The 23,615-nt window shown below is 52.0% G+C and overlaps 1 protein-coding gene across 1 annotated transcript in view; it reads left to right on the top strand.

The window, feature by feature from the left end:
• Positions 1 to 23,615, top strand: part of HTRA1 (HtrA serine peptidase 1) — a 46,721-nt gene that overhangs the window by 10,853 nt on the left and 12,253 nt on the right. Inside the window, exons 2-3 of the mRNA XM_045191577.3 lie at positions 11,889 to 11,988; positions 12,426 to 12,630. Of these exons, the coding sequence (XP_045047512.1) occupies positions 11,889 to 11,988; positions 12,426 to 12,630 (305 nt within the window). The remainder of the gene's footprint in view (positions 1 to 11,888; positions 11,989 to 12,425; positions 12,631 to 23,615) is intronic.

Here is a 23,615-nt window from a genome sequence, read left to right as displayed (position 1 = left end):
TCTCTCTGGCTTGTCCCATTTTAGAAGTGTCCCTCATTCTCCTCCTCACAGCTCAAGCCTAGTGCTTATCAGCAGGTGGGCACAGGGTACTTCTGGATGGAGCGTCTGGCGTCACCGTCACATCACATCCCTCCACTGCCTTGTCCCCTTTCCCCAACCCCAGGCTGTTCCTCTTCCACCAGATGGTTGTGAGAGGGTGTCTCATGCCAGCTGAGGAGTGTGTTCCAGGCCCCTGACCCTTCGCTTCCCAGCCCGCTGCTTGTGGCTGGAACATTCGGGAGCAGGGACTGCCTTGGCCTCTCCAGACATAGCAGCCAGGAGCTGTCACAGCAGGAAGAGAACCCAGCTGAGAAATCTGGGAAGGTCAAGACCAGAGCCAGATACTTATCAAGAGGAAAGTTAATAGTGTTTTTGTGAACTGAGCAGTCAGCCGTTTCTTCCCTGAAGATAATAATAGACACATGCCAGGCATTCAGGAGATTTCTGAAAAAAACCAAAACCCCCCAAAAAACCCAACCCCGAAAACCATGTGGTGTAATTGATTGGAAACGTCTCTCCCTCAGCCATAAAATAGGTCGGCAAAGACTGTCACAGGCAACAATGCTGACCGAACCCAAGCACTCAGCACTGGCCAGTGAGACTGAGATGTGATTATCAGTGACAGGCACCTTTACACACAGAAGACGCCTGGCTCTGGAAAGAGCACCTGGGCCAGCAGAGTGGAAGCTGCAGAACTGGGCCGTGCTCGTGACTGATGGTGCATCCAGGGCTTTGCAGCCAGCTGGCCGGGTGCCCCCAAATGCTTGTTGCTAATCGGGTGAGACTGTCTTGGGCTTGTTTGGGTCAGTCTTTCTGCCCCTTCACTTCACCTGGCCAGCCTTTTTCAGCACCATCTGCTGAAGCCTTGGCCTGGCCCCTGCAAACAGTTCCTCGCTCAGGACCCAGGGATGTGGGGATCGCTGTGCTGGCTGAGGCCTGGCGTGGGGAGAGCTTTTCCCACTCTGAGCGTCTGGGAGACTGCACCGGAAAGAGAGGGCTGCCAGCGCTGGAAAGTGCCAGTGTGGGCTGGAAATCCAGGCCAGGCTCCCGGCTCCACCTCCTCTTCCTCCTCTATTCACGACGAGGAAACAAATAGGTCACACGTGACGCCCCTGAATTTTATTTCTTTGTTTCTGTGCAAAAGACAGAGAGTATAGCAGTCCCATTCAATTTGGAGCATTAAAAAAATAATAACAGTTGCTCCTTGTGAGTTCAGTTTATTTGAACAAGAATTGGTCCCAGAGTCTTTGGCTGTAGGAAGTTTGACACCAAAGCTGTGTCTTTTCTGTCTCCTTCTTCCCAAGATGTGCACCGGACCTTCAGGTTTACTTTAGACCTTGTCCGCTGCCTGGGCCCCGGCCAGGTGATGCCTCTCTCCTTCCTGTGCCTTTTCTCAGCAGGGTTCAGAGAGACCTAGTGGCACAGGCTCCTCTGTGCCCAGGCCCCTGATGACCTAGAACTTGCAGCTGTGTCACTGATTAGAATGGGGGTCCGGCTTTCTGGAATTTGCAAAGTCTTGCTTCTGTGTCTGCTGCCTCCACACCCCAGGCCAGCTCTGGGCCAGCCTCTGGGTTGGAGCTGTGGCTGACAAGCGTCCTTAGAATTTAATGGAGTGGGACAGACAGAAAGCAGTCACCCGAACTGAAAACATGGAGAAAATGAGTCTCACAGGAAGTCTTTGCTGCAGTCACTGGGTGATGCTCCCCTTGCCTCCCTCCCCGTGTAACTGCTCTTGCAAATAGGAGGCCCCATCTTCTTTGCACTTCAGGTCTCATTTCCAGTTAGGAACCTGTTTAATTTGGTTGCTCTCCTGATGCTCAGAGAGAAAGTTGTCCGAGTTCCCCGGACGAGGGGGGAGCCGAGTCTCGCTGCCATTCTGGCCCCTGTAAATGCAGTCTGTCTGCTTCTCTTCTCCCTGCTCAGCTGCTCCAGCCCTCTCCTCCTGCCCCGCTCACGGCCATCCTCGAATTCATCCTTCAGCCTCACAAAGAGAGCTTTTCTTCATGAAAAATCATCCCGCTTGCCCTCCCTGAATGCGGACCAGCACCTCTCCGGCTGCACGGTGTCAAGTTAGTTAACCGCCTGCCTCCTGGTTGCTTGTCTACGCTCCTGCACACCTGGGACAGTTGTCCTCTCGGGCATCAGGTGCTGGTGCTTGGCTGGAGTTTTGGAGCCTGAATTCCAGTTCCGACATCAGATGCCCTGGTGTGGCAGCAGCGTGGTGGTGCTCGATCGTTCACCCAAAGCTCAGTGTTCCAGGCTCTCCCTTTGCACTATCCCAGTGGCTGGTCAGGGTGGGCTCTCTGTGTTCTTGGCCTTGGCCTAGCCTTAAGCATCTCCTGCTCTCTGCTCTGCTTTGTCTCCCTGTTGCTGCACCCCCAACCCATCGGAAGTGTGGGGACCTTTGGCTCAGGGCAGTATGGTGCTGGGAAATGGGGGGGCGGCGCTGGAGGGGGGAGCCCTGGATCCAGCCCTCGGCGTTCACTAGTCCCAGCCCCTCTGTAAAGGTGTCACGCTGTGAGTGGAACAGACGGGTGAGGCTGGGTCCCCAGGTGCGTGCAGGGGAGGTGCCTGGGGGGTAATTTCCTCCGGGGGTCCCCTCCAAATGTGGACTTGGATCTACTCACCCAGCAAACAGCCTCTTTGTAGTAACTTTAATCTAGCTGTGCCAGGGACAGCGGGACAGTCAGATGTGGCCCTCAGACCATGTAAAGATGATGAAGAGGACAACCTCCAGCACACACCCCCATGGCCATAAATGCTGGGGTGTCACCGGGTTGGGGGGCTGAGTCTAGACTGATACTTGGAAGCTGAGGCTCCGAAGACCTGACCCTATACGGTGGACTCCTGCTCCGGGTGCTGGGGCTGTGGGAGGGAGATGACGACAGTTGAGGAGTGGGTGCCAGACCCCGTGAACAACTGGGCCGTTCCCAAAGACTTTAAATTTTTATGACCCCGCACTGGGGGTCTGCTGTGGTTGCTTCCTTTTCCATAGCTTCCGGGCCAGTGGGAGCCTGGGTGGCTGTGTGCCAGCTGGCGGCCAGGGGAAGTGTCTCGGGACTTTGGGGCAGGGCTTTCATTCTAGAGTAGGGGTGGGTCCACGCTGGTATCTCAGGGGTAAGTACTTCTCTGGGCCACTCACAGTTAGGAGGGGTCTCCCGACCCTTTGAGGGAAAATGGGCCTGTGTTTCCAACCTCTGTACAATGGACGCTTTATGTGCCCATGCCTTTGAAAGAACTTTATTTCTTTTGTCACTTGTGCCCAGGCCAGGCCACAGCAGGAGAAGGGCTGAACTGGAAGCACTAGGGAGACTAAGGAAAGTGTGGGACGGTGAGCTATCCCTCTCGGAGCTGCCACCATCCCTTGGCGAGCTGACCCTGGCTGCATCTAGCAGTCTTGTTGGCCGAGTTCTTCACATTTTATCCTTTCCCCAGAGTGCTTCCAATTGTCGGAAATGGGTCACACTCTGATGTATAATTTTTAAAGGACCTATACCTTTGCTGGCATTGAAAGTTGAAGAAATGAGGTGGAAAGTCTCAGGTGACTTTTTCCCTTTCTCCATGAGAGTGGGGACGGACCATGGTTGAGCCTCCTCTTTGCAAAGTTGAGGAATCTGCAGCACGAGGGACTGGCCTCCCTGTGTGAGCTGTGCCCCATGTCATGGAAGATGGGTGTCTGCCTCCCTGCATGCGGGCACCCTGCCAGCCCCTGGAGGCTGCCCATGTGCTCTTGGGCTCGGCCAGATTCCGGCAGCTTCACCATCAGCTCCTGACCAGGTGTGATGCTTCTCCGTATTTTACCTGCACTTCGGGTTTTAGATCAAACGCATTTGGAACGCAGACCAGGCCGGCGTCGTGGGTGTGCCACCCGTGGGCAGTCCCCCTGGGGCCCTATGCTTGATTCTCTGTTGGGACCATCTTGAAACAAGGGGCTGCCACATTTTCGTCTTGCGCTGGGCTCTGCAGATTACCCAGCTGGTCCTGAATGTAGGACAGTGCATTAAATTGCCACTGATTCGATCGGTCTGCTCTGGAAGCTGATTTGAATTTTGGGAACATGCTGTTCCCTCTGAATAAAAGGGGATTCATTTCTTTTCCCTCGAATACACAGCGTTCTGTTTTCCAAATGAGCTCTACTTATCAACTCTGGTAAGAAACTGGATTGTGTGATTGTTGTTGCTGGAAGCGAGGGCTGGGTTGTTAATCCTGGGTCCTGGCCCTGTGTTCTCGGCCCGGAAGTGGGAAGCTGTTCACAACCTTGGTGGCTGTTGGGGGCTGGAGGCCGGGTGGGGGAAAGGGCTGGGACCTGGAAGGGAGGCCACAGATGCAGGGCAGAGAGCCCTAGCTCGGCAGCGAGACGGATGGGACTGGCCTCCCGCCTCTGCCCCTCGCCAGCCAGGAGGCTGTGAGCAACGTGCCCACTTCTCTGATTCTCTGTCTTCTGTCTTTCTGTAGAGGACACCACCCTGCAGGCTTGTGGGAATCATTAGAGATAATATTCATTCCGCACCTCGCTCGGTGCTGGGCACGAGGCAGACGCTCAGCAAATGAGAACTGTTATTCTTCCTGCTGGTACCATGACAGTCAGGAAGAGAGTGGGCGTGTGACTGCCAGGGGGTGGTGGAGTGGGGCCTTTTGGAGGCCCTGTGAGAGGGTGGCCGGGGTGGAGAACATAGGCTGAGTCCTGGAAGGGACAGGGCGGGGAATCAGAGCCTGCAGTTCTCTGGGCCCCAAGAAATACCTCACAGTTCCACTTACCAAGTTTAGGTCCTCACCACTTCGTATTTTTGTCCTTACAACCCAGTTCTTGATGATCGTTTGAAAAATAATTTTTTAATATATTTTAATTTCATTATTTGATGATCACTGTGACGTGGGAATGGGACGCATGTTCCTGTTGGTGCCACACAGCCTCTTGGGTCTTGGAGTCACATTGGACAAGGTCACCCCCACCCCCACTTCAATGCTGATTTTGGACAGTACTTGCTTTTTTTCACAGTGGCCACCAGAAATCCAAATTCACAAAGATACGGAATCATCAAAAGGACCGCAATGAGATCTGATTTCGAAACTGAATGAACTCTCTAGAGCTAGTTCTCAAGGCGTCCAAGATATGGAGTGCCACCGTATTTCCCCGGACATTTGAAATATCCTGTAAGCTTGCCGTGGGACCCTGGGGTGCCTCGAGGCAGTTTGAGGACCAAGGCGTTGGGACCATAAAGACATGCTTCTCTCTTCGTCCTGCCTCACGTCTAAACTTTACCTGATACTTTTGCCTCCGAGACGAAAGAAGCACACATTTCGATGTATGTAAAGCACACGTCCAGTTTTGTGCTAAATCTTCAATTTCATGTCCGTTCCTTGTGATTTTCATGTTCACTACGGCAGGTTTTCTTCAATGGGGCCATGTATGTCCAGTATTTATCTTAGGGCCTGGCACCTTTCAGCAACCCCTCGTGAATGGAAGTGTCTGGGAATCGAATTTGGATAATAATTGTGGAAAGTTATCAATACTGTGTCTCTCTCTCTCTCTCTCTCTCTCTCTCTCTCTCTCTCTCTCTCTCTCTCTCTTGTCCTGTAAGGAAATGGTTGAGAGTCGTTAAGAAGTATCATCTGTGAAACTCCAGGGGTGACGGGTTCCAAGGAAGCTCGTGGCGTACTGTGCTGGCCTAATAGTTTATTAAGAGGAGAAGTGAATCATTTATTATCTTTGGATGGAATCCTGCCAACGTAAAAACTCATAAAATTATAGGAAATGTTGGCTACTCTTAATAGGTCATTTGTTGTGTTTAAAACCAGTAATGATAAATATTTATTAGGTAAGTGGAAAGCTCTGTCTAAATACTGTGACTCATTATTTTATTAATCCTAGTTATTCAGACTTTCTCTGTTTAAAATAAAAATCACATAGTATGTCATTCAGTTTTCTCTTTCTGAGAATTGTTTTGGATATCCTAGGGTGTTTGCTTTCCACCTACATTTTAGAAATCGCTAATCAATTTCTATAAAAACTCCTGCTGGCATTTTCGTTGGGAGTATATTCAATCGGTAGATCAGTTTGGGAAGAATTGGTAGCTTAACAAGAGGGAGGCTCCTGACCCATGCGGACGGTCTCTCTCCATTTATTTAGGTCTTCTTTAGTTTATTTCAGCAGTGTTCCAGATCGTGCCCGTCTTTTGACAACTATTTCCTAAGTAGTTTATATTTTTGATGCTATTGTAACTGATAGTTTTCAATTCTTTAGTTTTTTTATTGCTAATACATAGAAATGCAATTGATCGTGTATATTGACCTGTTTTCCTGTGGCATTGATAAACTCATTTATTCTAGGTAGTACATTTATGTACTTCTAAGCTTTTTCTGTAGGGACCCTTATGTTATTGGCAAATAAAGACAGTTTTATAGTCTTCTTTCCAATTTCAGTGCCTTTATTTTATTTATTTTATTTTTTGTAGCCTCATTGTCCTGTCTAGGACTTATAGAAATGTTGACTAGAAGTGGTAGGAGTGGGTGTGCTTGCCTTGTCCCTGTTTTTAGAGGGGAAGTATTCAGTCTGCCGCCATTCAGTGTGACATTAGGTTCAGGTTTTTATTGATCCCTGTTATCAGGCTGAGAAAATTCTATTTCTAGTCTGCAGACTGCTTTTTAATTATGAATGGGTGTCCAAGTTTTGCATCTACTGAGATGATTATTTGGATTTTCTTTCTTAGCACAGGGTGGGGCAGAAGCAGGTTTGCAGTTGTTCATATGGGAAATAATAAAATAATTAATAATAATACAAAAATAAACTGTGTTTTGTGTACTCACAGCTGGAAACCCACCTTTGCCACAGCCTGTATGTTAATAGTGTAAATCACGTTGTTTGGTTTTCAAATGTTAAACCAACTTTATTTATCTTTTCCTGAGATAAACCCTACCTGGTCATGATATATTATTTGTTTTATTATATTGCTGAATTCTGTTGGCTAAAAATCTTAAGGATATCTGGTCTATGTTTATGGTGGATATTAGTCCACAGTTTCCTTCTGTCTGTTTTTGTCTGGTTTTGTATTAGGGTAATGCTGAGTTCCTCTAAGTTGGGCAGAAGAGAGTTCCCCTCTTCTGTTTTTGGGAAAAGTTTGTGAACTGTTACAATTGGCTTTTTTCTTAAATGTTTGGAAGACTTCACCAATGAAGCCAGACGGGTCCGAAGTCTTCTTGGTGGGGAGGTTTTTAACGGCAAATACAATTTCTTTGGCAGATACAGGATTTTTCAGGGTAAATGTATCTTCTTGAGCAAGCTGTGGTAAATTTACGTCTGTTAAGGACATCTGTCCATTATGTCTCAGCTGTGGAACTTGTGTCACAAATTTGTTCCTGATATTCCCTCATCAGGCTGTCAGCGTCTGCAGAATCTGTAGTGATGCTCCCTCTATGAGTCCCAGCGTTGGTCTTTGTTTTCTTTTCTCTTTTTCTCATTAATCAGGAATGTAGAAAATACCTCACCTCTATGATTCTGAATTCTGAATTGCCAGCTTTCTGTAAACGGCAAGCCGTTCCTAACCGCCAGCCAGTTCCAGCTTTCTGCACAATCAGGGAGCTGTAGGAAGGGCCAGGCCTTGGTCCTGCTCGAGGCTGCCCATCCTTATTACCTCTGCCATGTGCGTTCTGGCCTAAGTAAACCCTCCCCTCACTTCATAGAGGGAGTTCTAGTTGTCTTTTTCTGGGGCAGGTTGGTTGCCCCCCAGGAGTCTGAAAATGCACCCGCGCCTCAGTTCAGGCTGTTCTGCTGATCTGGCTCTGTGTCTTCCTTCGGCAGGGGCTGCGGGCAGGGGCTGCGGGGTCTCTCGTAAGCTGGAGAGCAGTGGTACCTGTCCAACCAGGAAAACTGCTACCACCCGCTTCCCCTTGGTCCCTGCCTCTGCATGGCTGGCTGTGGTGGCCCCGGTAGGGGGCGGCTCCATGGTCTGCATGTGTTTGCCAAGGTAGGGCAGGGGTTCTCTAGACACCTTTACCTCTCCCCTTACTTCTCTGCTGCACCACGGAGGCATGTGGTGCCCACACCTGTCCACAGCTGCCTCCTGAGCAGCACCTGGACCCACTCTTTAAAAAAAAGATTCTTTTTCAAACTGCATGGCGTGACTTGGCCAAGCTCTTCATAGACATTAACTCATAAAATCAGCCCCCAAAGCACACTGAGGGAGGTGTTATCATCCCGTTTTATGTGAAGCACTTAGGTGACCTACCTAAGGTCACACAGCAGGTAAGAACTGTGTTCTGAGACCAGAGTGTGAGCTCCGACCCATTCTCCCCAGGCTGAGTGGCCCGGACGCCCCAGCCCTCCATCCTTCTGTGTCACACAGAGAGTGGTGTGGCAGAGCCAGCCTGGGACCGTCCCTGGGAATTCTTCGCCTCAGCTGACCCCTCTGGAAGGAGGACGGTTGACCGGCAGGAGAGATCAGGGCCGTGGGGTCAGCAGAGTTTCTGAAGACCACGAGACAGCAGTAGCTTCTGCTCTAGTTTGACAGACGGGCATTCAAGGTCCTGGAGCAGCACTCTCGGGCCGAGCCGAGCCAAGCTGCTCTTCGAGATGCTTGTCTTCCTCATTCTGAAGTTGCATTTGGAGAAGACAAATACTTCCTCTTTGGTGTGACAGTTTGCCCATCTGTGAACAATTAGCTGATGCTCCCTGTGTTCAGTTGTTTCTGCTCAGCTTGGCGTTCCCATTGACACTGGCCCACCATGTGATGGAATGGAGGTCACAGGTTGCTTTTCCGTCTAAGCTGCACAACTGGGGCCTATCAGTTAGGCTCTTCCGTGTGGTCTAGGCTCCCACGGCTGTGCCTTTCTGTTTATTCATCTGCAGAATCTAGAGGGTCCTGTGCCCAATCCCCAACCCCTTGAGCTCTTGCCTTGCTGTGGCGTGTTGGGGTAAGAGGGAGAGAGCGGGACTGGATCACAGAATGTTGGAGCTGCAGTTGGCCATGCAGCTCCTTCTGGAGGCACTTGGCCCCATTTTACAGACGGGGAAATGGAGGCCACCCAGTAGATGGAGGAGGGAACCTGGGCCTCCTAGGGTCCAGGCCGCTGCCCTCCATGTTCTCCCAGGATGCTCTCCCAGGGCGGACAGACCCTGGGGCCACTCTCTCTTGTCTGTGTGAGAAAGCAGCTAGTTCTCATTTTAGCTGGAAAAAGCCATGTTTATGTTCACTCTTGATGTGGGCAAATTCTCCTGTGCTCATTTGGAAGTCAGACAGAGGAAGTTACTTAATGGTCCTGAGTGGGAAGGTTCTCAGAACTGCCCTTCCCATGAGGGTCTCAGATCCGCACTTCCCTGGGGGTCGCTGGTCTGGCTGGATTACACCTGCCTTAGCCTGTCCTAGGAAGCAGGGCTGAGGAAGCCCAGAGGGCTTGATGATAGCTGTGTGTGGCATGTCCCCCAGGTCCTGGAGTGGGAGGGGATGTTTCCCTCCCCTCATTTGGTCTCCCATTGGAGAAGTCGGGGAGATGCACAATTAACCACAACTACCTGGGAACCTGGGAGGATGACAGATACCCAGGGGCCAGCACTAAATTTAAAACTTGTGGATTTGCTTAGATCCTCCCATTATTTATACCCTCTATTAAGAAAATTTGGCGTCTATGGAGAAGTCGTTGAAGTCTGTGAGCCTTGGTTTCCCTAAATATAATGTGGGAGCAATGTCTGATTTTCCCTTCCCCCACAGGGAGAAGGGAAAAATAAAAATAAGGTAGCATATGAAAGGGTTGGAAACAAAATCAATAAAATCATGCTACTATGACGTCATTGAATTAGTTTATCTTGCCTAGAAGTTGCAGAGACTTTTCTGCACCCTAGAAGATCACGCTCTGCCGAGAGAGCAGATGCCAGCCCTGAAAGAAAGCAGCCTCGAGCCCAGCGGCCAGGGCAGACAGCGGCTCTTCATTCATCGAGGTCTCCCTCTCCTGTCTGAAGCTTGGGAGAGGCAGGCTGGTCCCCGAGAGGTCCCTGGGCCAGTGCTGTTATTGAGTTGGGTCATTGAGGTCCCTGGTGAGGACGCACAGCCATGGCAGGGACTGAGGAAGCAGTCTGTGCAGATGGGAAGCCTGTGGCAATGCAGCACCGAGGGCCACAGAGCACGTGGAAATGTCCCAGCTGTCTCTGATGGCCTAGGCCGGGGGTGGCTGCACCCTCGCGGGTAGGGAGGCATGCATGTGTGTGGGTACATGAATGTGCATACATGAATTGTGTGTATAAGTGAGCATAACAGTATGTATGTGTGAGTGTGTGTGTCTATGTATGAGTATGTATATACGTGTGTGGATGTGTTTCTGTGTGTGTTTGCATGTGTGACGGGGACACACAGGCCCTTTGGTAAGTGACAGGCGGTTTTGCAGGCCAGTGGTGTGCTTTTAACCCCCAGGCTCCTGCTGCGATTCCTGCTGGGTGAGCTGTGACAGAGGGTGGGTGGGTGGTGAGGGGTGGAGACTGTTGCTTCTCAGACCATCTGTGGCAAAGAAACAGGTCTCTTTTCCTTTAACCTCCTATCCATCCCCAGTCAATGTACAAGGTGCTAAAACTGAATTACCACCAACATGCAATAAAAAGACAAAAATACAAGTCCCAATGTAAAGTTCTCAGTGGCAACAAGCCTAGCGTTCTTCTGTGAAATTGCTATAAAGGTTTCTGAAAGCTTCCTGCCAGGTTCTGTGTGGGGCCACGTGGTCGTGAGCAGCCAGCGGAGTCCCAGGTCCCAGGGGCGAGCTTTGGGCAGCACCGTGCTGGGAGGGCGGAGATGAGAGAGGACGGAAAGCTTGTGGCTCTCAGCTGCACACCAGCCTCGAACCCCTCTAGCCCGTTTGAGCAGAGAGACAGACTAACTGAGGAACACCAGCAGGTGGCAGGGACTTGGGGCCAGAGTAATGGGCTCAGGTTGCACTTCTGGGACCACACTGCCTCTGCCACGACCTGCACCTGCAAAACGGGTGTCCGGGGACCCTGCGTCTCCAGGAGCTCCTTTTTGGATCAGGTGCTCTGGGCGTGTGCACCCGTTGGTTGACAACAAACCTTGGGCCTTGCTGGGAACCCCACACTGGGGTGTGTGATGGGTTTTTCTGGAAGTAGCTTCAAAAGTGCCTACCATGTGGACGTCCGCTCATTCTAGTGTGCATTTTTATGTAGAACATTATGTGTACATTTTTGTGTACATTTTTTATGTATGGCCCCTTGACGTCTCTCTGTCCTCTTTCCCCAACAGTTTGAAGCCACCTCTTGTGCCCTTTGTCCTGGGAGGTCCAGGGTTGGGATGAGTGCTTAGGGTTCGGAGGAACACTACTCTGGGGACACACCGTGGCCTCCCCTGGCCTTCTGGTCGCGGTGGGAGCTGTGCCTTATAACACTTTTTCGTAGTGTCTTTTAAACCTATGACATCTGATGGTCACCCTGTCAGGAACAGCTCAGCTCTCCCCAGGATAGTGGCAGTGTACTGAGAAGGGCTGCTGCTTTGTGGTGCCGGGGGAGCTGGGGAGGGGACACTTGGCGAAGAGGGTGCCATGTCAAGGCGACCCTGGGGTGGCCCGCTTGGAATAACTGGTAGAAGGTCCAGGTATTTGCTGGTGCCTCTGGTTCAACATTTTCCCGGTGAAGCTTCTGAAGAAAGCAAGCCAGGCAGAGAGGTTGTCTTGGCAGATGTTGCTGTCTTCTCGGGGTGGGTATTTCCTCCGGGGCCATAAGGACCTTTGCCACGGAGCCCAGGTCTGGGATCCTGTCCTCACCCCCCTCCAGGTTTTCCCAAAGACCCCGGATGGCCCGGCCCACACCTTCCGTCTGTTCTCCAGGCAGCTAAGTGTCTTCTCTGTGCTTCCCTTCCCAGGGCAGGACGACCCCAACAGCTTGCGTCATAAGTACAACTTCATTGCCGACGTGGTGGAGAAGATCGCTCCCGCCGTGGTTCACATCGAATTGTTCCGCAAGTAAAGAGGGGCTTCCTATTTCTGCAGCCTCTGAAGCTTCCGGCAACACATGCTGCCTGGAGCAAGCCGTCGGGGCTCTTTCTGAGCCCCCTTTAAAGTGTCAGAGTCACTAAATTTACTCCCAGGGGAAGAGAGGGTTTCTCCCTGAAGATGTTTTCCAGTTTGACTATTTAAATCTACATTCTTGACCCTTCCAGATGTTTGAAGGGCCTCTCCTCTGGCCCCGAAGAGATTCCCGTAGAATATTCTCTAAGTGGAATTTTTTCTGATGCATATAAAAGTCTGCCTAAGGTTCCCTTTTTGTACGTTAAATGAGCCCCAAATGTACTGTAACGCTGGCTGGGTGTGTATTGCTGTTGGTGAGCCCATTCTTTGGTATGGGGAAGTGTGGATTTCCAGCTGTTGCAGGTTTAACTGGTTGCTCTTCTGCATTCTAGGCTTCCTTTTTCCAAGAGGGAGGTGCCGGTGGCCAGTGGGTCTGGGTTTATCGTGTCTGAAGATGGACTGATTGTGACAAATGCCCACGTGGTGACCAACAAGCACCGGGTCAAAGTTGAGCTGAGGAATGGCGCCACTTACGAAGCCAAAATCAAGGACGTGGATGAGAAGGCCGACATCGCCCTTATCAAAATTGACCACGAGGTAAGTGTGTCCCCCACCTGCAGAACTGAGTTCTCAGGTGCGCAGGCTGAAACTTGCAAAACCTGGAGACGCCTCCTCTCCTCTGGGGACAGCAGTGACACTCACTGAACCAGTCAAATCTGGGCCAAAGGACAGCAATAGGAGATGCTGGGTGTGGCCTGGGGTGGGGGAGGGACAGGGGGAGGGGCAGGGGCTCTTGGAGGCTCCTGTAACAAATAAGCAGGCTGTGAGACCAGAGAGTTTTGAAAATAATGTACATTTTTATAAAGGAAAGCCACGGGTTTATAGAGAAATTGTAGATAAGCAGTGGAAATTGAGTCTCCCTTCCATCCTGAGGCAACTGTTGTTACAAATTTGTGCATTCTAGGTTTGAAGACAGTCCGGGTCTCCCAAATTAGGTTTTTGCAGGGTTACTACCTATGTTTTAAAAACAATACTCCATACTTAGGAAAGTTTGGGAAACCTTGAATTAAAGGGAAGCAAGTGGGTTTCTTCCTTACAGAACTCCCCGGAGCTTTTAATATGCTAATGTGTGTATGACACATTAACATCGTATTAGCATATGATGACACACCTCTTTTGCAAAAGGTGTACCCACCATATTATTATGATCTGAATATGGAATCTTTCGGTTTCCCTTCTTTTCCACAACTGAAACAGCATGGACTCCATTTGGGAAATGCTGTGTTCAAAAATGGTTTGTTTTCTACTTAAATGTCATCTTTGAAGTCATTTTCGCTGTGTGCATTTGTTTAGCAAAATCTTCGTGCCTGAAATTAAATCCGGTTCCTACCAGACATCAGAAATTCCCGCTCGTCGGCAGGTTGATTGTGGAGGTCTGGCGTGCTGTGTGGCATGCTCCCAGTGAGGTGCCCTTTCTGGTTTCTTCTCGCCCTCGGCCTTTTCCTGACTTGGTCAGGAAGGAAGACTCCCGGAGGGCTGGAATGTCCTTGCTGGCCAGGAAAAGAGCACAGATGGAGCGCCTGGAGGGTCTTCTTTTCCAGCTCTCTGCGTAACTACCTGGATGTGGGCTGTGGAGCTGCCCCGGGTGGTCTTGCACAGGCTGTTTTTGACTGTGCTCTTCCTCGGGGCAGAAACAGGCCCCTGCCTGGTGTAGTGAACTGGCCTCTAGCAAGGTTGCGATTGTCTATTATTTCTGTTAGGTCACAGTGGACTTGCTAGTAACAACGAATCTTTCAAAACATGTTTATTGGTTACCGTATAATCACGATAACTTCTATTTGATAAGCTCTAATGCCTTTATTTGTAACTCTCACCTAATCTGCCAGGTAGTTGTATTATCCCCATTTGGCAGAGGAAGAAACGGAGGCTCAGAAAGCTGCCCAAGGCCACACCGCCGTGCTGCGGTGAAGTTACAGCCTTCTAGGTCCACCAGGCTGCTGCTCCGCAGTTGCCCAAGCCCATGGCCATCCCTGCGATGGGAAGGCCGGATTTTAAATCGACCACAAGAAGGCTGGCTGTCTCCATTTAGGGACGCTGCTGGGAAGGTGTCCAGGATGTGGTAGTCTCAGCGGACGGAGGTGGGCCAGAATAGCACATCCTGGGGCCCCACACCAGGCGTGTCAGCTCCACCAAGCCCTTGGGAGGCAGCCAGCTGTCAGGGTGGGGTGGGCTGGGCTCTGGCCTGGGCGCTGGCCTGGGTGCTGCGTGAGCTGCCCCCCACACTGAGCAGTTCCGAGTGTGGAGTGTGTGGGTGTGGGCCCACATGTCTGCTCTGGTAGGGGGCGGGGGGATTCTTTTCAGATTTGGAGCCCAGGTGCAGTGCGAGCAGGTGTCACCCCGGGCAGGCCCTGGGCAGGCCCCGGGAGGGTAGGAGCCATCTCAGTCTGCTTTGCGTAGTGGTTCCAACCTGGCTGCCGCTGCCCCAGGGGTCTCGCTATTTGAGATGTGTTTCTAGCCTGAGGGAAAGGGGCTTGACAATTGAAAGGTGAACGAATGTGGCTTTTTGAAATGGAATTGGAAATGAAAGGATATTAAATTGCAGACACCCACACAAGAGACTGGTTTCCACGGACTCAACAGCTTTTTTTTTGCTGATAGTAGTTGGAAGTGGGGAGAATGCAGACGCCTCTTCCCTCCCCTTCCGTGGGTTGCTGTGATGATTTATTTAGGAGGGCGTGCGGAGACTTGCTTGGAATGAGGCCTCCCTCACCTTGGCGCGTTTGTGGTGTAACAGTATGTGCACTGTGGACCGGGTGGGGGCCTGCTGACGTGTGTCGCTCTCAGGAATGACAGGAAAGAGGAAACAGGGCAGGAAAACCCAGAGGAAGCAGAACAGAACCAACAAAAGTTTGGTTTGAGGGTTGAATGTGCTTCCAACTTGTGCTTGCCGGGTGAGGCCGTGGCCCATCTCTGATGACCCGGGGGAGTGGTGTGACAGCCCGCCATCGACAGGGCCCAGTGGCTGTGTTGTTGGCCCCTAATCTGGGCCCGTTTCTTCCCTCCGGCATCGTGACTTCGCTTGAAGGGTTCCCTGTTACCAGAAGGGGTGTTCGCCCACGTTCAGTGAATGGAAATGACCACGGGCATCTATTGTCATTGCCACTTGCCATCAGCTGCCCTTCTGGAGCAGTGGCCAGCATTTCCTTCGGGGTCTGCTTCTCCCTCACTGGAGGGACCATCAGTCACGGTGCCCATGAGCCAGTCGACCAAGCAGACCCTCGCCAGCGAGTTGCAGCTGGCTGTCGCCCACATAAACACCACGTGGGTGCAGCTGGCACAGCCCCTGCTGCTGAGATCCCCAGCATTGTCCGAGTTCCGGCCCTTTCTGAACCCGATTTGCCTCCTTTTTCTTCCATTCTTGGAGTTCCCCTTGTGTCTCCAGTAAAGCCCCGTGGGCTTGAGGCTGCCAGAGACATTCTGGGCCTGAGACCAAGTAACTTTTTTTGGCTTCTCCTTGCCGAGGAGACACATGTGCACCGGCTCTCCCTGCTGAGCCTTGAGCGGGGAGAACTTTTGGAAGAAGGCTTGCCTAGCCAGCAGGCCCCTCTCGCCTGGTCTGCCTCCCCCTGCAGAGTCAGGGGAGGAGGTGGCCCCGGCAGGCTTCCCCGCTGTCCTAGGGGTTGGAACTCCTTTTCCCCAGGTGGGGCCATGCGGGGCCAACGCTTGCCCCGGGTGGGAAAGCCTGCTGCAGGAGGGGAGGACAGTGTGCGCACAAACATTTTAATAGGAAGCAGCTTTGAGGGCAAACTAGTTCAGCTTCAGATACAAACTGTTTCCAAATGTGCTTAGCATGACACCGGCCGTGTCTGCAGAACATTTTCGCTCTGTATCCAAAGGCAGCATTTTGTCTGTGCAGTTTTTTCCCCTGTGTAGTTGAGAGGGAGATATGGGGAAGGAGGGAGGGAGGGAAAAGAGCTCTTCGCTTGCTTTAGGCTAGAGTATGAGGCAGAAATACTAGGAATATATCGAAGAAGTAAGAGGGGAAAGTGGCATGTGTTGCAGCTGTTTTTCCAGCTGTGTTGATTAGCAAACACACAGGAGAAGAGCATCCCCCCTCCCCCCACCAATGATTGCAACATTCGGGTCCTGTCCTATCTGTATACAACCCTTGACACATTCCCTGCTGCTCCCACAAGAGAGAGCTTAACCCCTACAGGTCTGGCCTGACGGGGTGCCCCTCCCTGCATGCCTCACCCACCCTGCTTAGCCACCCCCTCCTCTATCACCTCCCCGCCTCCACGTCACTCTGGGGAGCATAACCCCTGAGACAGTCACCTTTCACTGTTTATCCCTCCTCATGTCCTTATCATAATTACAGTGGACTTATTTATGTGCTGACTTAAGTTCATCTTTGTGGCTAGAGTGAGGGACACACTTGTCAGGTGTTAAGTGGCCCGAGTAGGCAGTGTCCCAAGTAGGAATGTCAGCGCCCTCTGCTCAGAAGGAAGCAAGGCTCCCCACCCCCACTCTCTCCTGGTGCCCCACTCTGTGGGTGCGGGTGGTGGGGACAGGGATGGCGGGTGAAGGCGCCTGGCTGGTGAGTGAGGGAACTGCTCTCGGATTGATTTTCAGATGAGATGATGGGGCACCAGCCAGGTTGCAAAGCACCACCCCCCCTCGCCCTGCCTTCCCCCTCCCACCACTCTCTCCTGACTTCAGCCAGCACGCCTCACTCCCCAGGGCTGCCTGGGGTTTGGATGGCAGCCGGCTTTGCCGGGGCTACAGCAGCTTGTGGTCTTCGCTAACTCAGGGAGCTGGCGAGGTGGTGAGGCTTCCTGTGGGCGCTTTTCCCTGACGCCAGCAGCTGGGGAAAATATTTGGAAGCAGCCTTGTTGAGGCTTATGAAGTGGGGTGTTTTTTTTCCCTCGCCCCCCAAGCTTGTGTCTGTCCCTGGCCACCTTTTGGGCCGGGTGCCACCTACAGACCTGTTTGAAGTGGCTAAAACGTGAGACCTGGGGGCAGGGGTGGCTTTGTTTTCAGAGGGTCCTTTTACTGCTGAGCTGGATGCTGGGGCTGATCTGTGTGACCTTCAGAGCTGGGGTCCGCGGGGTCAGGGTGGGGCCTGGTGCCTTTTACCCGAAACCCCGGGGGCAGAAGAGCAGGCTCTGGTCTTCTCCGGGCCTCTCAGAATGTGGCTCTGTGGGGGGGGGGGGGGGGAATTTGCGCTGAGTTCTCTGAGGGGGGAGGGTCCAGGCGTCCCCCAGGCGTGTCCCAGGGGTGGTGCTGAGACAGAGAGTGGCGTGACTCAGGCCGGCCCTCTGGCCAGCTCTCCTCAGACAACCTGATTGTGAGAAGGCGCTGACTCAGCCCTAGCTCATCCAAAAGCGCATCAGGTAACAGAGAGCCTGCTCTGGAATGGCTTCCCATCTTCCAGCCCAGCTCCCCCTCGGAAAGCCGCTGGGAACCGGGAGCCAGAGCTTGCGAGCCTCACCCGGCCACGGTCACCCTCGCCTTGTGTTTTTCCACGTTGTACTCCTTCCCCCTCCCTCTGTGCTGGTCTTCGGGTGTCGTCTCTCTCCTTTCTCTCCCCAGACTTACAGAGCTGCCATTCAATTTGCTAAAGCTGCCACAGACCCTGTGGATGTTCCCAGGTTTCCATTACCGTATTGATTTTTACCATTTTTAGGGGGTGGGAATCAATAATTCATTAGGCGGCAGCAACCCAGCAGGGGGAGGGGAGGCTGCTCCACTCCCGTCCAGGGGCAGAGGAGGACAGGCCCAGGCTTCCTGCTGTTCCGATGGCATTCCCTTTGGAATGTGAAAATGCTTCAGTTCCCCAGACCATCCAAACCAGGGCCCTTGTGTGTGTTCTCTGGCCCTGGCTCAAGAACTTAGCTGATTGAAGGAAATTCTTTGGCTCTGTTTTTCTCTTAATATGGTAATGCCTTTTTTCACTCTGGCACTCTCTCTTCAGGAATTGGATTAACACTATTATTTATGGTTCTGATAAAGCAGTTGCCAGGTTGGTGGTTCTGAATTTATAGGTGGCCGATGGGGAATGTCTCCTGTCTTCTTCACGGAGGGGGGACATGCACTGGTGCCATTTGACAGTTTAGTGAGTGGGCAACCGTGTGTTAGAGTCCAGGGTTGGCCGTCTGCCACTTTCGGCTCAGATCCAGCCCTCCCTCTGTTTGTGTAAATAAAGTTTTATTGAAACACAGGCACATCCATTCCTTTAGGTAGAGTCTATGGCTGCTTCCACCCTGTAACAGCAGAAGTGAGTAGTTAGGATGAAGAGCGTATTTATTTATTTTTTGGCCTTTCACAGAAAAAGCTTGCCAGCCCCACTGTGAGATCATTAACACCCTGTCCTGGAGTTGCTGAGGGCGCCAAGACATAAATATGCTCCTGGGACCCAAGTCAGGCGAAGCCCTAGGTGGCCAGCGAGGCTGGTGTCATTGCCCTTTCTCTTACGGGGGTTGTGCACCTTTGCTGCAGCTGCTGCGTTGGTTTAGCTGGATTAAGCCGAGAGAGGCCTTCATCTTACCCATGTCTCTGTAACAACATGAATTCAAAGATGCTTTGAAAATTATTGTCCTGTTTTATTTTATTTTATTCTTGTTTATTCTGTTACAATTGTCCCAATTTTTCCCCCTTCCCCCTCCTCCGTCCTGTACCACCCCCGCTCCCACAGTCCACCCCCCCCACCGTGTTGTCCATGTCCATGGGTCATTCGTACATGTTCTTTGTCTAATCCCTTCCCCTTCTTTCCACCCTCCCCCCACCCCTTCCCTCCAGCAGCTGTCAGTCTGTCCCCCGTTTCCATGTCTCTGGTTCTGTTCCGCTAATTAGCTTATTTTGTTGATTATATTCCTCCAATTTAAAATCATAATGATCTTGTATGGTCTGGTCTCCTCATTCTTTCACTTACCCTTTATTCAGTCACAGATTCTGTCAACATTAACTGAACCTGTATTTTGGCCAAACAGGGTGTTAAGCACCGAGGATGTATCAGCAACAGGGAAAAGCCATTAAGGTTACAGTCTAGGGTGGGAAACAGGTAAATTGGAATACATAAGATGAGTACAAAGAAGGAAGAAACAGGATGAGAGGCAGAAGGCACTGGGGGCTGGGAAGAGACCCCCGTAGCTAGTGTAGGCAATGACAATGCACTAATTGGAAGGAAGAGAGAGAACCAGGTGAGGGGAAGAGTGGGGGGCTTGCATCCTTAGCCGGCCTTTTCTATCTGGCCTGGAAGACTTAACCTTGACCGAGGGCAAACCTGTTTCCCAGAGAGCCTGTGAGAGCCTTCCAGAACACAAGCCATGTGCCCGTTTAGCTGGTCCTTCTGAGCGTTGTCTACACTCCTTACTAGCCCTGCGTCTTTGGGGTTCCCGGTCACACTCTGGGAAGTCCCGGGTCTCACGCAGTCCGTCTCCCGAGAGTCCAAAGTGCCAAGGGTTCCTCACGAGCCGCTCACCTTGCGTTCACGGCAGGGTAGATCCCATTTCCCAGAGCTGTGGCAAGGAAGAAATGAAACTTCCTGGTGGATTGAGGACTGAGTTTTCTGATGAAAGTGCTCATTAACAAGTTACTTTTGTTAATTAAGGAACCAGCATCTGATCACGAGAACACATGACTCAGGGTATTTTCCTCTTTGCTTTGGCTACCAGGCAGCTCATGGAAACCAATGGCCCTGTGGTGAGAATATTCTCTATGTCCCCATTTTATGTCATGAATATATATTAATTAACTTCTTTTACTATGCCCCGTGCCATGGACCATTCAAATTATTTTTATCTAGTGGAGGTTATATATATATTTAAGATTTAAAAAAATAAATTAGAAAGGAGCTAGATAGCCTGGTCAACTGCTTGGCATGTGGCCCAAGCTCCAAGAGGTCACAGGTAGTGAGGAGCCAGTGTGCCTTCCATTCAGCAGACTCGGAGCGGCTTCTGCGTGGTGGGTGCTGAGCCAGACAGAGTGAGACCGCAGCCCTTCCCTGTGGGGATCTGGTCAGTGTAAGCCGTCCCCTTTGCTCCCCTGAACACTGGGCCAGCAACCTTCTGGACAGCTGGAAACCAGCCTGCTCCCAGAGCCAGCTACCCAGGCTGGAACCCCTGGCTTGGCTGGCCCCGATTCTTGGGCTAACCCCACTTTTAAGATCCTGATGGATCTTTTAAGAGCTGATTTGTTCACTCTTTCATTACTCACTTTCACATTCGTTGATTCTTATAAATATTTATTGGCCAAACACTGCTGAAGCGGCGACAGCCAAGATGACGTCAGTGGGTGGAAGTGGGGATCTCAGGGGCTGACGTACGGGGGAGACAGGCGTTAGACTTGTTGGAGACAATGTTTTTCCTCCTCTGGGTGCCGCGGAACATGCACACGCACTGGCCACGGGGCTCTGACCTTCAACTGTTGACATTCGGCGGTTCAAACAGCAGGACTCAGGGAACCCTGGCCGGGCCAACCCGGCTTGCTGTAGCTCAGAGGAGACTAAATATTGTGGTGTCTAGGTGGGAGGGAAAGGGTGTTTCATTTGTTTTCATTTGTTTTTTCATTTGCTTTTTCTCTCCTTTTGTATTTTTGCATACTCTCCTCTGTCCTTTTTCTCTTTCTTTCTCCCTCCAGCTCCCCAGTTCTCCGATCTCTTCAACCTGAACCCCTCCCGCGCTTGTCATTGTCCCCTTCTCCTACCTCTGTTCTGCCATAATAGTATGTCAACTGGGGAAATGGACGGTGGCGATTTGATTCCACCCCCTGTCTGAACTCTCTGTGTTGGTGCTCTCAGTGTATGTACACTGCAGATCCTTCCTTCCTTGGCCTCCTGGCTCCTCAGCCACGCCCACCATCCACCGGCTCCCCAGAGCCTCCCCCGCCCCCCCTTTTGTAACCTTGACCTTGTTATCACTAATGACTGCCACCCTCTCTTATCTGAATCCCAAGCATATCACTGTTGGTCCACGACCTCTCCTCCCCCTGGCAAGGAGGCTTTATGGGTGTGTGATAGGGCCCGGGTACCCACAGGACCTATTAAACCAGAAGGGCCCCCTGTTTTAATGTTCTGGGGTCACTGTCTTAATTTGTGCTTTGTCAGTGAAGGCTTGTGAGACAATGGAGTGTGTGCTGGGGGAAAGAAGCCTTGGCTCATACCTTTCTCCCCCTGCCGCCTTCCCACCTCCCCAGGATGGGTTCTTGGCCTCCAGCTCCCTGTGCCCTGGGAGCCCCTGGGATCCCCTGGCCCCAAATAACAATGACCACTAGTGCGTCCCGGTGAGGAAGGAAGTTGCAATGCCCTTGAGGTTGTCTGTCCTCTGTGGGTCAGGGCGGTGGGTACTTGGGCTGGGAAGGTGTCTGGCTTGGTCTCCCTGCCCCCTGTCGGCCCCGTGCATGGGTCTGTGTAGTAGCTGTTGCGCAGAGCCCTGAGTCCGGGGCCCCGCGGTCTGCACCCACCCCGTGAGCATCTGTGCTTCAGGGAGTGTGACACTACATAGCAAATTAAAAAAAAAAAAAATCAGGACAGCTTGAGAGAGAGAGGCATGGAAGGAAAGGAAAAAACTTTATATTTTCGTGCCTCTGTTGGCACTTTAGGGCCTTTATTGGCATCCATGTTTTTATTTTGCCCTAAGCCCCGCAAATTCTGTAGCTGCTCCTGCCCACAGTAGCTCAGCTCCAGCAAACCTCTGCCTCGCCTGGGTTCACAGTCCACGGCTCAGCTCACCCTGCCAGCCCTCCGGGGCTCCCTTCCTTCCTTACCAGGCTGGTCACTGGCTCGCAGACCAGTCCTAGATGCCGACACCCCGCTCCACTCCTCTGTGGCCTACTGCGTTTCTCCTTAGCAGACTGGCAAGTTCAATGGCAGTGCCCCTTGCTGGGCATGGGGGACGTGCTATTTTCCCCATTGCATATTTTTTCAAGAAAATGAAAGGTTACCATAACTCTTTCCAGAAGGCACATTGAATCACTCTGTTGAGTCACAGCCAGTTGCTGCAACATTAGCCTTTGAAGCAGACCCTCGACACACAGGACCAGCCTGGAAGCGAGTGTGCTGGGCAGCTGGCGGAGGCTGTGGCTTCTGCAGATTCAGCAACAAAAATATTTTTGTAACGGGAGCGCTTTCTACTTTTCAAAGAACAGAAAGAGGCAGTTGACTTGCCTCATTAGGTTAAAAAGAAAGTTGCCAATTTTTCCTTTAGCTTCAGTGGTTTGTTTTATTGCTCTTGTCTCCAAGCCTCAGGGGAGGAGGTCGCAATGAAATGAGCACTCGGGGCTGGTAGGCAAAACCCAGTGTTGCCAGAAGCTGGAATAGGGATGGTCACTGCTGAGCCAGCATCTGGATTATTCCAGGAAGCTGTCAGAGTTCTCAGGGGTCATCTGACCCTGTTGGGGAATTGTATGAAAGATTTACTAAGGACTCTCGTGCCTGTTTTGATCTTGCCCATTGAACTGTTGTCTGCTAATACATGTTTTGAGAAATCAACCAGGTCTTCTGGAAAGAACCCTAACTGTCAGAGCAGGGATGGTCTTGGACATCCCCAGGCTCCACTCCCTTATTCCAGACGTGGTAAAACCAAGACCCACAGAAGTCCAAGTGGCCCAAGGTCATGGGGTGATTGAATATGGGACCGAGACCCAGTCCCGATGCCTGCTGCCTGGGATGGCGTGCTCCCGGGCCACCAGGGCCCGGGTGCCATTACACCTGTGTGCACTCGTTTTGTCTGTCTCCATTCTGCACTGCCCTTGGTGGCTCTGGAGCAGAAGCCACAGGAAGCAAGCCATTGGCCTAGGGGCTGTGACTCAGCTCAGCCCAGCTTTTCTTCAGCCGGGGCCTCACATAGAGCCCCGAAGGCAGGGGCTGCTGAGCAGGCTTGCCTCCACGCCCTGGCTCGGGCTTGTTTGAGGACGCCTCAGGCTCCTGCCAGCGGAAGAAGAGCATGGCCCCTGGGGATGCAGGAGCTCAGCTTCCTGTGGCAAGCCTCTAACTCTGACATTGCCTTAAGTCCCCCATCTCCCTATTGTGTGACATCTCTGTTCCCATCCCCTGCCCCTGTGGCCCAGCCCGGCACAGAGCAGCTTTCTTGCTGGCCAGCTGCACTCTGAGCATCTGGGCCGGAGATAAGAACACCTGGAATGGGAGCACAGAGGATTCTAGTCCTGGCAATGCCAACACCTAGCTGTGGGGCCCTCCGTCCCCTGGGGAGGGGAACGGGCACAGGGCTCTTCCCATCTGTCTTGTCGTGAAGGCCGAGGGAATGACAGAGCCTGGGGCATGCAGAGCGTGCATGCACGGCCTGGGTTTGCCTATGGCTCTGCTCGGACCGCTTGTGTCCTGCTGACTGCCACTGAAAATGTGAGGCCACTGCTTCCCTTTGAAGCAGACCTCTCCTTTTGCCCCCACCCCAAGGCCTCCAAAAACCCGCACGAAAGCATACTTAATCAAGCCCTTTCTACACATCGTTAGGTATTAGGGTCACCACTCTACAATGAACCATTTCCCCCCAAGTTTGTTTTAGGTTCGCTCGTGTCCCACCCATTCCTAAAGCAGGCAAACCCTGAGCCAGCTAAGGCTGTCCCCT

The sequence above is a fragment of the Desmodus rotundus genome, chromosome 4 (genome assembly GCF_022682495.2).
Source record: "Desmodus rotundus isolate HL8 chromosome 4, HLdesRot8A.1, whole genome shotgun sequence".
Lineage (NCBI taxonomy): Eukaryota > Metazoa > Chordata > Mammalia > Chiroptera > Phyllostomidae > Desmodus > Desmodus rotundus.
The sequence above is the reverse complement of the archived record's forward strand: the minus strand, read 5'-3'. Positions and strand labels throughout refer to the sequence as shown.